Source organism: Aspergillus undulatus, assembly GCF_047715775.1.
Source record: "Aspergillus undulatus strain CBS 261.88 unplaced genomic scaffold BDV17scaffold_25, whole genome shotgun sequence".
NCBI lineage: Eukaryota > Fungi > Ascomycota > Eurotiomycetes > Eurotiales > Aspergillaceae > Aspergillus > Aspergillus undulatus.
In genome coordinates, this window is record NW_027396629.1 from 147,958 (window position 1) to 161,891 (window position 13,934).

At 51.2% G+C, this 13,934-nt stretch overlaps 4 protein-coding genes across 4 annotated transcripts; 1 reads left to right on the forward strand and 3 right to left on the reverse strand.

Annotated features, from left to right (window-relative positions):
- Nucleotides 1–467: 467 nt before the first annotated feature.
- BDV17DRAFT_281903 (uncharacterized protein) lies at nt 468–3,163 on the reverse strand (the record flags this gene model as incomplete). Its single annotated transcript, XM_073760111.1, has 2 exons — nt 468–993; nt 1,050–3,163. 2 exons carry the CDS (start codon nt 3,161–3,163, stop codon nt 468–470), a joined length of 2,640 nt encoding a protein of 879 aa, XP_073615397.1.
- Nucleotides 3,164–8,173: 5,010 nt separating this feature from the next.
- Nucleotides 8,174–9,284, reverse strand: BDV17DRAFT_291487 (NifU family protein; the record flags this gene model as incomplete). Its single annotated transcript, XM_073762147.1, has 3 exons — nt 8,174–8,317; nt 8,398–8,934; nt 8,997–9,284. The coding sequence occupies 3 exons, from the start codon at nt 9,282–9,284 to the stop codon at nt 8,174–8,176; spliced, it is 969 nt and encodes a 322-aa protein (XP_073615398.1).
- Nucleotides 9,285–9,520: 236 nt separating this feature from the next.
- Nucleotides 9,521–11,563, reverse strand: BDV17DRAFT_92674 (Zn(II)2Cys6 transcription factor domain-containing protein). Its single transcript, XM_073765354.1, has 4 exons — nt 11,314–11,563; nt 10,741–11,247; nt 10,542–10,682; nt 9,521–10,480 (listed from the first exon to the last, which is right to left on the reverse strand). Exons 1-4 carry the CDS (start codon nt 11,371–11,373, stop codon nt 9,629–9,631), a joined length of 1,560 nt encoding a protein of 519 aa, XP_073615399.1. The 5' UTR covers nt 11,374–11,563; the 3' UTR covers nt 9,521–9,628.
- Nucleotides 11,564–11,792: 229 nt separating this feature from the next.
- Nucleotides 11,793–12,520, forward strand: BDV17DRAFT_291489 (zinc finger HIT domain-containing protein; the record flags this gene model as incomplete). The annotated part of the gene is made up of 3 exons (XM_073762148.1): nt 11,793–11,863; nt 11,943–12,363; nt 12,425–12,520. The coding sequence occupies 3 exons, from the start codon at nt 11,793–11,795 to the stop codon at nt 12,518–12,520; spliced, it is 588 nt and encodes a 195-aa protein (XP_073615400.1).
- Between the last annotated feature and the right edge of the window lie 1,414 nt (nt 12,521–13,934).

Sequence of the window (13,934 nt, forward strand, 5' to 3'; positions counted from 1 at the left end):
GAACATGAAACGTGTACAAAGGGAAGAGTGAAACATGAAAACAGAAGACTACCACTACCTACTACATCACGAGTCATGTGAGGGATGATACACCTGGAGGAAGAGAGAAAAAAAAAAAAAGAACGAAGAGAATTGCCTGAAAAACGAAAATCCGCCACGCCGTCTGTTCGTGAAGCTGAAAAGTCTATTTCGAACCAGCACTAACGACAGAGCATATTCTTTCTTGACCCATTGCACATGATTTCTAGTCTCTGAAGACACATTGTAAGGAAAGGAGAAAGAAGAGAAATAGGGAAAAGGGAAGGAAATTAGTTACAGGAAGATTTAACTGAGAGGTTGAGGGGTTGAGGGGATAGTCTTGAGAAACGTGGAGTAACGCCGAACAATAGAAAAGAAAGAACGAGAAGCGAATCATGTAGGACTGACCGTGAGCTTTTGCGCAAGATGTCACCGCCTGAACCCCAGCTTCAAGAGTTAAGCGACAGGCCCTGGAAGCGACTCATCCATTCGCCTGGCGCAGGTTGCATACGAGATGGCCCAGCGTTCGCTCCAGAAGATGCGGTATAGTCAGTGTACGCTGAGTCCAAGGGACCGTAACCACTCGGGGGATAAGTGGTGAAAGGATCGACCGAACCGAGTCCACCCAAGCCAGCTTCAGGTTGACGAGGAGTATGGAATTGTTGATAGGGTTCGCCGTATCCACTGCGCAACATATTCATTTGACTGCCGACACCGTCCCGTCCGTCTAAACCATCGCGAGAATGGCCAAAACCCCTGGCATCGCGCTGGTGAGAACGGTCTCCTTGAGGATCCTGGCCATACCCAAGCGGGTTCGGGCTTTGTAGACCAGCGGTCGGGGGCGTAACAAATGACGCCGGGTTGATCGCTGACATCCAAATTCTAGTTTTGTAGATCTTGAAAAGGTCGGTAACAAGTGAGTTGAAATTAATGTACGAGTCAGCGAAGTAATAGAAGGTAAGTTTTTTCCAGTCCCTGAAAGGTGCATTAGCTTCGGTCAAGTATAGGGAGGACAGAACGCTTTCACTCACATCTGGAATTCCGCGTCAAGAATCTCCATGTTGAGTCGGTGTTCGACAACTTTTTGCTGGCAGACCCGCTTAGCCTTCGCTTCATTGCCCTCTTTGTCGCGCAGAGTCAGGATTTCGTGATTTTGGGCAAGTCGCTTGATCAATTTCGGCTTGATTTCACTAGCGGATTCCTGGACACCATGAGCGCCGTGAGGGCCCATGCCACCAATAGCACTCCTGTTCCCCAGGCCGGGGACGCTACTCGGCGCGCCAATGGCGCTCGCTGCACCATTCTGGCCCTGCCTAGAGAACATCATCAACCATTTGTAGTGCTCCTCGGCATATTGCTGTTTCAATTCTCGGGCCTTATGCAGCGAGATATTGGCGTGCTGGATGGTTCCAAGGTCTGTGCCGCGGTCTGCTTCCACAATGACCAGATCTCCGGGCTTCACTTGGAGGCCAGTATCCTCCTGGATGTAGAAAACGTCTGCACGGTGGCACTTGAAGGTGACGATGTACAACAGCTGATTCTGGTGGGAGAGCGCAGGTTGGTGGCGACCAAAAGGGTTATAAGCTTGATGGAAAGGAGACATGGGAGATTGAGCTTCGGCGGCGCTGCGAAGAGAAGGGTCGCGAGCAAAATAAGATTCTGCAAATCGACGAGCGCGTGAATATTCCGACTCCATTTCATGTTCCTCCTCGGGGCGAGGAAGCATAGCAAGGCGCTGGTACTCACGATTTTGGCCTGGTGCATTCGGAACAGAACTTTCGCTGGCATTGGCATAGTTCTCTTCCTGATTCCCTAATCCAACTCGAGAGCTGCTGGCTATCTGGGATTCTCCAGACATGGAAGGATGCCGCATGGGTATCTCGGCGAAGGAGTGGCGACGACTCTGGGGGATATCCGCAAGACTACCGAAGCCAAGGGAGGTCTGCCAATGCGCCTTCCTGATGTCTCCAACAGCGCGATTCTCCAAAGGTGTGAAAGCGGGAAACTGCTTCTCCAGGTTGACAGAATGTTCGGAAAATCTCCTTCTGGTGTTGCTGTACATGTCGTTGTATCCAGGGATACTGCTCAGTTCATCGAGGTCCTCTACTGCCAAGTCTCCTTCCTCAGGGACAGTACCATGAATGCGGTGCAGATTACGAATGCCGCTGCCAACCGCATATCCGCTAGCAGCCGATGCAGTTGACATGGCGCGGTCTCGGAATGGTGCTTCCATCTGTCCAGCTGCCTGGCGCAGAAGGGCATTCTCGCGAGAGAGTTGCTCAATGGTGCGGGCCTGGTTGGCATTATAATTGCCGTAACTACCGTCCGATCCACCAGGGCTCTCAGCTTCATCGTCCTCGTCTTCACGAACGCGGCCAAGCGTAGCAGGATCATGACCTAGCTCTCCAAGCAGGCTGGGACGAGACGAGCGATGCTGCAATGCAGAAAATTGCGCCCCGTTCCGAGAACGACCACCTGCGTATGCACTCGGTGGCTTACTAGACATGGTCAAATTAGGATGTTCAGGGTCCAACTGACCAACCGAATATGACTGTGAGCGGTAGGTTTTCGGTGTCGGATAAAGCGGAATGGAGAACGGGATAGAAGATTCACCCGAGGTCGTTCTAGTTGTAGGGCTCAGGAGCTCGTCAGCCATATAGTTGCTCGCAATGGATGGGTTCGACGTAGTTGGAGAAGGAACAATCTCTGACAGGCGAGGCGGCGGCTCCTTGCGTGAATCGGTATTCCATATACCGGTACCCCACGGGAACGAAGTATTGCCAACGTTATTCCAAGTGATAGAGCTGTTTAGTCCAGGGCTTGTGTTGGTCTGCCAAGCGGACTGTTCAGTAGCAGGGCTAGTTGGATTGGAAGCTCCCGAGGATAGAGGACCAGTCAGTGAAGTTTTTCGAGGCATAGAAGCAGGTATTTCATTGAGCCAGGAGGTTCGACGTGCAGGCTTCTGCGCAGGCACAGTGGTAGGAACAGGCAGTGGATGCTCGCCGTCGTCGTCAGAAGACGCCAACGCTTCCGAATCTGGAGTCGAACGACGTATGCCTGGGTGAGTTTTCTCCAGTCTGGCCGATGCATTGTTAGGCGGTGTTTGTGAAGTCGACGGCTTGTTGGCGGTGTTTGGCGCAGCCATGATGCTTTTCAAGCTGGCGAAAGATCACAACTTGGAGGCGACGAAAACTGTCTGAAGACTGGATTGGGAATAATACTACCCATAAACCAACCGTAAGCACTGGGGACATAGGAAACACGACCAAAATGAACGGGGCACGCATAGGCTATTTATTTGCAAAGAAATTAAAGGGTCTCGTGAAAGCTGTGGGGAGAACGAGAAAGTGGAAGAAGGGAAAACACAACTGGGGCATGAGACGTACCTTGGGGCCGATACCCGAAGGCAGGGGCAATTGAGCGAATATGAGGATGTTATGATCCTAATGCCGGGACCGGCTTCTCCACTATATTTGCGCTGCCCTGGCATCAGAACTGACGTGCTTGAGACAGAAATGAGCAGATTTAATCTCACCTTTGATATAGAGATCTAGATATACTAGAGCCCCACAAATGCGCTTGAGGTACTAGTCCTTGTTTAAAGCCGGAGGGGCAGTCCTTGCAATGTATAGTCTGCTATCAGAATTGGAGTTAGTGTACTTTTGCTCATGCGCTGAATACCATAATGATAATGTGCAATCGGGTAAAACGAGTTGAGCGCATTGGAGGCATGTGAAATTCAGGTAGTAATGAGAAGCTGGTTCAGGTATTTTGGAGGAACTCCGCAATCAAGAGGGCGGCAACAGGGTTATATAGATGACTTATGGCGCCACCAGAAACGCCTTCTGCTGGACATCCCCGCTGAAACAGAGCACGTCACAAAATTGATGAACGATACAGAGAATGGTCGCCTGCAGGAACAGGGTTTGATGGTCACACTGTACGTCATTCCTCTGCTGAGTGAATGCTGGCTGTACTATATGGACCGTTGCCTGACCCCGTGGGCAATACAGAGCTTCTGCAACCGGATGGCGGGCGACCCATAATGAAGCAACTTCTCACAGGCAATTATAAATAAGGAAATAAGCGCGCATCTGAAGCGCAAGACAATACAAATGAGATCATACTGCCACATACCTTGCGGGTATAAGAGTACAAGTTGAGCTCACTGAGAGGTGGTATAGTAGCGTGAATATCACTCCCAGTTTCTGAACGAAGCCCAGGGGGGAAAGCGCAGTAAATTCGTGATCGCGTCTGTGAAAAGAATCCCTCAGTCGTCAGCAGCAGTCATACTCCAGCAAATGCGCAGATAACTCACCAGTCTAATAATATGAGAACGAAACTTTTATAATCTATATCCAGCCCAGCAACAAGAAACAACCGTACCACAGCGGAAGTATCCGTCTTTGAAAGCAACTCAGCGCCGAAGAAGAAGCGACCAGGCTTCCAGTCTAAAAGGAACAAAACAGGATGTAGAAGGTGGCGGGCGCTTTGCGACAGGCCGGAGGCGCCAACGAAATCGAAGGGTCTAGTCGGGACGTAGTAATAATAATTTTTTCGCTCCTGCGCCCCGTTTTATATTATTATACCCCGAATCACAGCAGGAAAAATAACTCTAAATGGTGCTTGGCTCCGACGCGCGACGAGGAAAGTGTCACTGGCAATGCGGGATCGTGGGTGGTGGTAGCGTGACCATAAGTGATGTTGGGAAACGATCTGGCTCCAGTAACTATGGGCGGATCCGCTCAAGAGCAGCGCATCTTGAGGCAGCCGGGCGAAAAAGGAAAACGAGCAAGACGTCGTGCGATTCGGTCGAGGAGAAATCAGGTGATAGAACCTTTTTCTCCTTCGTTGGTCGCGAAGACGTTATGGAGGGCGGGAGTGCGGAGAGTAAGTAGGACGGCGCAAGTTCGCAGGGACAGAGCAACTGGGGTGAGGCGGAAGGAGGCAAATTGGTGAGGTTGATGCGACGGCCCGCAGTAGCTGGAATCTGGGGCAGACTGAGCTCGGATGGAGCACGATCAGGACAGGACGATTGGGGGACGTGGGCCAGGGATAGCGAAAGCGATCGAGGAGCAGAATAAATAGACGAAAAGAGGGAGCTGCCAGGGTGACGGCAGAAGAATGGTTGAAAAGAGGAGAAGAGGTTGTACAGTGAGTGGTAGGGAATAACGCAGGCTAAGGAGGTGAGCTAACCTCCGGCGCTGCTCAGGCCACTGGACGGTGGGCACAAAGGAGGAGAGCAGACGAGCCACGGGTCGGGGCACCCAGCTAGAGAAGAGAGTGGCGCAAGTCCTGGAACTACGACGACCGAGCCAGTCAGGCCCCAGCAGCTCCATTGACTTCTTTTCCCTGATCGCTTGACGGGCAGGTGAGTCTTTTCTAGCTTTCTGCCTGCCTGATTCGCCCGTTGTTTCTGGAAAGAAGGAGCGTGATCCTTCGTATTAGCAGTGCCGTTAAGTATGGTGGTGGCCATCTACGACATCCATGGAAGCTCGCTGTCCGTCCATACAGTATGGAGCTCTCTGCAGAGCGCACAGAGGGAATTAGATTAAACCACATCGATGAGGGCGGGGTAAAGCAACAGCAAAGACAGGGAGTCTGGATAGTCGACCGTCCGAGGCATGCTCAACCGTTGGAGTTGTATTATGCGCACGATCTCGAGCCAATCTCCTCCAGCTCGATGCGAGATGTACGACTTGGCTGGAAGAGGGTAGGAGGTAGCACCGCATCATCCGTGTGGCCTTTTCCATCGCGAGGAGTGTCCTACTACAAGTACGACAAAGGCGCATCCATGAACTGATGCTGAGGCAGGGGGAGTCCATCTCGTCTCTCGATTCTCGACCTGGAAGCGGCGATGGTGGGTCTGGCGGGGCTCTGGCGGCCAAGTTGAAGATCCTCCACGCCGCTCACTGGTCTAGCGAAATGCCCCGGCCAGCCTTTCAGCGCCGTGTTCTGAATCCGATTGACCCCATGGGTGAGGCACTGAGGCACGTCCCAAGATTTCCGGCTGTACCTAGTACCTAGGTACGAATAATGCCAGGTGTCTACAGGAACTCAAGGCAGTTCAGAAACTTTATGCCCCAAGCTCGGACTTCTGACGCGCTCTACCGTGCACCCCAAAAATACGCAGGTGAAGACCACGATTGCCAGTATATGTGCGGTCTCCTGTGCTCCCGAGATCCCTCATCAACGGTCAAAGATACAACTCCCGCCTGAAGATTGATGACGATCAGCTCCTTCGTGGAACAGCTAGAGCACTCAGGGTAGAATGGTTTACGTCATCGGCATCATGTTGCACTCCCAGGGAGGTGAGCGGAAGTCGTCGCAGCCAGAAGCGAACGGCAATTCCATTACTTCAACTACTTGGACTTGGAACTGCGGGGGAGTGCGAGCGAGTTGCAAATCCGACGAGGGCGAATTCCGAATGAGGGGCCAAAGTATCACTGTGTGCCAGACTGCCAGTGTGGCCCTAATGCAGGATCGCCGCTGAATTGCGGAGAGAGCTTTCTACGCGATTTGGGTTTCAGCCCAGCTCCAATCCCGAGCGCCGCCTGTCTGCTTATCGATGGACAACGCTATGCTCCCTGTGGCGATTTGACGCTTGGTAATCCCATGCATATGAAGTCTTCTTACGGATTTGACAGCCTGGTCTGTGCAAACCAAAAGACTAAAGACTATGGCTTCAAGCGTTGACGTGACTGAGGAATCCGTGGAAGGGGCTCAATAATAACCCTCGCTTCCGTTATGGCAAATGACAACGGTTCAGGAAACCCACGGTTCGCTCGAAGGGTCGATCCTTTTTAGCTGTCCTGGAGACAAGAAGTTGACGCTTAGCCTCATGCTTGCACCAATAATCATGACACTATTCAACATCAACGGTCGCTGATATCATGATCCTCAGGATAAATTATCCCGTCGCGTGGCCTGCAAAGCCGTAACTAGATGCCGATCTCTCAATCCCAAGTACGGGGGTACATTGTTCAAAACGGAACTCACCTGGCATCCACCAACCAACCGAACACAAGGTCCGAGCCCGACAGGCCAAGTAGCTGCAGAGCAATAATGCTTGAGCCTTGAAGCCCTCCCTTCCAAACAGAAGAAACCACATGTCCTCTTTTCCACATCTTGGATCCTGCTGCATGCAAAAACCCCCCGCACAAAGCAAACATCAGCGACTTATCCCAGCGTGACTAACTTGCTTGTCTTGGGCGCCTTGCCGGCTTGAGCGGATTTCAGCAGCACCTGAGCGGCACGGGAGCCAACCTCCTGCTTTCTTTGAGATCGCCGCACCGTTGGCGTTGACTGCCACTATGGCGGAATGCGGGGTACGTTATGTTCGGCCTGCCATACCCTGGTCGTGTACGAAAAGGCGTAGACTTTGAATGCCCGGCTACCTGGCATCAGATTGAGAAAAAGTAAACAAATTGTTTGACGAAACCGATACGCTCTATTTTATTTCAACCCTCACAATCACTTGTTAGCAGCTAACAATCAATTTCAGGGCTCGTGTTGGTGGTGGGTGCAACATATATACATCTCCACTGTACCCCAGACTTCTCGCCTCCACTTAGTCGTCGATAGTCCCCCCAACTCCAAGTCCCTAGACCTAAACAACGCAGAAGTACCGTTCTATATACACACAAAGTACTTCGTGCTCGAACCCTTCGCACAATTTCCCCGATGAAGCGTCCAGAGTCATGGACTTACTACCAAGCTGCGGAGGTGCTTTCGAAAACGACACACCACTCCGCGCCCCGGCGCTAGCCGGCACGTACTTTTGTAGCTAGCTTTGAAGTTGCTAAGAAGGTTCAAGTTGCCGGAGACCATTACCGGAAACGGCCTGTGCAGGAGCGATAGACCAGGTCAAGCATCATGGCATGCGTTGAGGACGGAAAGCGAGATCTGGCCTTGGAAGTAACAGAGAGATAAGGTTGTGCTTGTGGCTTTCTTTGTCTATGTACGACCTAAATACAGGACTCGATGAGGGATATCTAGGTGTTGATAGAAGTCTAGAGCAGATGAGAGGCAGTCGGATGAACCATCCTTGACCTATGCATAGCATAACAGCTCGGTAATGTTATTATTTTCTAGGATATGGTACATAACTCAGAATCGCTCTATCAACATAACATCAAAATGAAAACTGGTTCACTCAAGGAGCTGAATCCAGAGATGTGGATGCCGTCGCCTGCGCGCCCTTCTGCTGTCGAAGCTTCTCCTCAAACTTTGCGAACTCGTGCATGGAGATTTCTTCCTCTGCGTCGGTGGCTTGCTCAACACCCTGGACTTCCTCAATCTAGTAGTGAATGTATTATTAGTTCTCGTATTCGACACGATGCGGAATAGGTGAGAAGAGCGAATAGGTAAGGAACTCACATAATGCATAAGCATAGACTCAATGCCATTCCGCAACGTAACCGTGCTAGAATCACAAGTCCGACAAGCACCCCGCAGCTTCAACATGACAATTCCGTTCTCGAAGCCTCGGAATTCAATATCGCCTCCATCTTCCTGAATAGCGGGCCGGATTCTCGTTTCGAGGAGCTCCTTGATCATGCTAACAACCTCATCGTCTTCCTCATTATAACTTAGCGAATCCTCCTCGCCGCCCTTTTGCGCGTTGTCGCCGCTCTTCGCCACGGTGCTGACGATTGCTTCGCCGGACGTCACGGCCTGGGTAACGAGACTGAAAATCTCAGGTTTGATGTGAGCCCAGTTGGCGTCGCTGGCTTTCGTAACTGTGATGAAGTCGGGTCCGTAGAAGATTGATTGCACGCCATCAACGTTGAATAGATTGGCGGCTAGCGACGAGGGGTGGGGAGGAGCTAGGGTAGAGCGCGGGGAAAGGTACTCCAGGAAAGAGGTGGTGAAGTCCTCGGGGAGCACACGGTGGTTGGGGATGAATTTGAGGGCCTTGTCAACGACGATCGATTAGTATTGTCTTGCCAAGTAGAACGACCTCTTTCATGACTTACATCGGGATTGGGTGTGGACTCCGTTTGAATGAAGATAGTTCGTTTCGCTTGCCCGTTGACTCCGGTGTGAGCCGCGGACAGATGATGCGGTCGCAGTGTCGGCCTATGCCGGTTCTCTGAAGCAGTGATAGTAGGAATTCGGGCAGAGTTGTGAATGCTTCTGAATGACCCGACGGCAAAGGGTCTAATTGCCCGAGAACCCTCGGCAACGTGTGGAATCTGTGCCGCAAACCGGTTACTGAGGACGGTTCGCTTAAGCATGTTGGCAGACGTTGAGCTAGCAGCCATGTTGTAAATTGAGTACCTAGCTGGGGAAGATGTTGTTTGCCACCTTAAAAACAATGCGTCGGGGATAGTTTTTGATTGTCTTGCCGGCTCGACGGGAACTCTGACGCAATAGACGATGGCACGTGACATAGGCTGACAAATGGTGCGCTGGCCAATCACATGAAGCTCAGAATAGATCCGGCCAACCGGCTCGCCTCAATCGTGAGTGGTGGAACGCTCCCAGGCCAGACCAGAATATCTTGAACCGGATGCCGCTTGCTATCAGAAACAGATGAAGCTAGAATGCGCACATCACGTACCAGTGATGATGAGCTCATTTTAGGCATCTCATGTCTTGGACCACCTCAGCTTTCGAGCAATTTCTGGAGGGAGTGTCTTCTTTCCTGAGCGTTGCGGTATTGAGGCCAAATCATATGCTTCAGGAACGGGGCAATACCAAGTCCCAGATCTGATATAACCTCGAGCACATCCTGACACCACTTTAATTTGGCAGTTAATCCCTCGGCAATGTAGAACTGCACACACTGGCTAAAGGGTGCAAGCAACAATTGAGCACCCAGCGTTTTCATATCTGGTTGTATGAAATAGAGAACTGAGCGGCAAATTTCGCCAGCATAATGTTCGGCAAGTCCCGTGTAAGCAGCTGGGCCGTCCGCGCTCAACGTCCTTGTGTGTGTTCCTGTCGTATCGCTATTCGTGGAATTGCCGTAGACAGTGACCGAAACATCCTGAGGCGGTTTGTCAAGGATGAAGGATAGTTCACCAATCAGCGAATAAAGAAGGTTCAAAATGGTCCAATAAGCTATGTGGGACTCTGCGCAGGTCAACGAGGGAAAGTCAAAAGTACCCGAAAATAAGACAGTGCTGAGAGTGTCCCGGAAACCCCCTAGGGGCACAGTAGAAACTCTCGGAAGTCCTATTTCCTGCTGCATGGAGACACAGGCTCTATGAAGCTTCTCTTCGAGGCACAAACAGGTACGTAGAAGCTGATCTCCAGCGTCTCGAGTGCTCTCGGAACTAGCGTCCGGTAGAGCGACAAAAAACTTTTCAACTTGATCCATGATCGCACAACATTCTGCTAGTAGATCAATGAACTGGTCGATTGGGTCAGGTTCGCCCTCATGCGGGTAGCTACTCCGCCAGAGAGGTGTATTGTAGAGATATGGTGTTTTTCGCTTGCCTATAGCATCGCAGAGCTGAATCATGAAGTATCAGCAGGTCTTGACCATGTTATTTGTGATGGGCTCTAGAACTAACTGTCACATATTTCAGCTGACGGTGGAAGAGCCTTTCTGCAACGCTTCCACCTCCCTGAGCGGATGTCTGCGTAGAGATTGCAACGCCGCCCTGGACGTGCGCTATCCACGCCCCGAAACCGGGCGGGGAGCAATTGATCAACTGAGACATAGGTGAGACACGTCACTGCAGGGCCACTTCGGCTTCTTCTTCTTCTTACCTCATATATTTGAAGAAGGACAGTCGTGTAGAGCATATCTTGGCCAAGATTTGCTCCAGATGTTATCTTTCCATGAAGTGTCCTTAGAGTGTTGCCGTAGAGCTTGCTGCTATACTGAAGCAGTCGGTCATCCTGGTTTTGTGACGCGAGAAATCCCGCGGCGAGGCATATCCCGGCTTTCTCTAGGATCAGGCTACCTCTGACGATTTCTGGAAGAGTCTGAAGTAAATTTCGCCCAGTACTATCTTGCAGATATGGCCGCCCTGGAGCATACGACTCAATGAAGGTCGTGAGAAGCTGGGATCGAAGCTCCGGGTTCACATTGGGACGAAGCGCGTCAATCTCTGGAGCCTTGATCAATGCTAGATTTGAATCGGGCACCAGCTTCGCATTCTTCCTCGCCGTTGCCCCCGGTCGTCCAATGACAAAGACTCTCTTTTTGTCATAGCCGGTGCATTGGTGACCGTAATTGGTACACCGCAGACACTCCGGCCTGGTCTCGTCACACTGTTTCTAGAGTCAGCTGGAGAATCTGAAGCTCTTGAGGGCAACTTTTTTGCATTTTCTCCGTACCTTCACTTTGCGGCGCCGGCAAGTTCCACACCCTCCGCTCGTATACGGGATGCCTCCCATCGCTACTAGTAGGCATCGGACTATTGCTTGTACGGTAGCATGATCGATAGGGCCCCAGGTCAGCACCGAGCTTCTTCAAAAGAGGATCCTTGGGGCGATCCCGTTGGTCATGAATAATGTCAACAAAGGGAATCCTGTTTAAGATTGTGCTTGTGGTAGCTGTCCGGCGCCGTATCTGGAGCTTTCGCCACCATGGTTCGTGACGCCTGAGGCTAACAACTGGACTGGGACGTTTAGGCTAAGGTTGCAGTTAAAGCCATCCACGTGACTCAATTTCTCTTGAGGCTCCGCTATGTCCATGTGCTTCAAGTCTCAAAACCAGGCGTGACATATTCTGTGTTCTCGCTATTCAGCAGCCATGGAACTCTTGATCTGAGTGTGGCAGGCTCAAGGCGACATTCAAGACAAAAGAACCCAAAATGATGAGTCTTTGCGAGGTCTGCGCTTCAGAGCCTTTCAAATACCGATGCCCTACCTGTGGGCTTATGAGGTAAGTTTTTGGGCCCTAGGAGTACGCTGAAAGGGCAAGAAATGCTCGTCAAAGGAGAGATTCTCATTCGCGCTTGCAGTTGTTCCCTCGCATGTATTCGAACTCATAAGATTTACTGCGCACCTCAAGCGGTCGAAATCCCCGATGCGACCGATGCGCAGCCGCAGGCCAGTGAGGCCAATGTGGTCAATAGAAATATATCTGGTGTAGATGAACACCCGGCGCAAAATGCGCACCATATGACAGCCCACGATCTGTCACCACAGATCAAGGACCTCCTAGAACGATACCCGCCGCTTCGCGACCAACTCCGCGAGATCTATCAGGCTACTTTGGAGGAGCAATGGGTGGAGAGACCAGTTCGCAAGGATAGAGGCCGCTATCACGGGAAAGGCAAGCAACAGCAGCGTACTCTTGGGTCGTGGACGCGGGAGAAAGGCTTCAAAAGGGGTCTGGGAAAGGTTCGCAAGTACAGAGGACAATGCGAGGATGGCTTAGAAGTTGGCAAAGGTGCCGAGGGCTTTATGCAGCTGCTGACTCTTGTAAACGAGGATTCTCTAGAGCCTCACTGAGGCTTACGAAGTGCTGCTGTTCCATGTTTACAGCGAGTTCACTTTCCTGATACCCGGTCTTCGCAAGAACCTCAACAAATACTGAACATATAGATCGGTGCATGAAAGTTTCCTGCAACCATTCTATTTTGTTCGTTTACACCAGTTTGCTCGCTGAGCAATCCCACTGGATGCTGAAGAGAGTGTCGGTAATCGGCCAATTGGTCGGTTGCTACACAGCTCGCACCGTGATGTGATGGGCTTGGTCCGCGCATGCTCAGCTCCGGATGAGACATAGTCTCGGCTTGCCTAAATGGCAAGGCGTTGCTATGAAAAGTTGTGCTTGATTTGGATGGACTAATTTTTGGTCTTGTACAGCAAATGGACGGGCTCAAAGCCGTGATTCACGGTCCCGCGTGTATAGAACTGCTACAACTCCTAGGAATCACCAGCATATTAATTACGATAAACTTACACCTTGCTGTAGGCATTTGAATAGGACAGCGAGAGATAATTCCACTCGATACTGTTCAACGTATATGGACAAGTAAAGTCTTCCTCGATACCTGACGCTATACGATAAGCCCCGACCGAAATATATTTTCCCCTGCGATCTTCACCCACACAAGAAGACCTGATTTTGCCTCCTCAATTATTCTATCAAGCAAAAGCCACAACGTTCTCAAAACGCGCGATTGCCCGCGCTCTCCTTTTCTGATTTGAAACGGTTGTTGATCTGCTGCGAAACCGTGTCTTGTATTACTTTCTGGGGTTGAATGCGCGATTCGTTCAGGCTTCGCTAGTCAGATTTTGGTTTCTAGTTCTCTAGCCTGCGATTCGACAGCTGTACCCCATCCTGCCTTTTCCTTTCTGTCAAGTCCCTCATCTCCTCCACGAATAAATCACCAGCATTCGGTCCTTTTAGCCGCTAGGAGCGACCTACGAGCTTGGTGCGTGCACATCGAAGGCGGTTTGCAGATCCCGAGGTGGGAGCGCAACTTCTGCTGAACCACCAGATTTGCTGCAAGCCTGCAAAACCTGGACTGCTACCGACGCTACTCCAGCTGCAAGGTGATCCTCCTGCCTGCCTCGACCTTCAACTCACACATTCGAGATTGTCCATCACTTCGATCAACCTCCTCTTGAATTTCCTCACTCTTAGCCGTGATCGCGGGTTTTCATTGCCTCTCCGTACCCTCATTCGACCCGCTTCTGTCGAGTTGCCTCCGTGACTTGTGGCCGTCCCCCATTGAGTGAGATTCCGCTGCATATGATCAATCAATTGTTCAGTTCGTCAAGCGATTATTCGAGAGATTTGTCCGCCCCAATCTCCTGTGGTCGACAGATCGAAATCCTCCCGACTTGCGGTCTACTACTCATTTCTTTACCGATTTAGAGTCATCCGGACAGAAAAAAACGAAGCGAACGCCTTCGAACAACCTCACCGACTGCGTCGAGCAAGGATTATAAGCGCTGCAAAGAATTCAACCCGGAGAATACAGAACCGTGGAAGGCCAGAT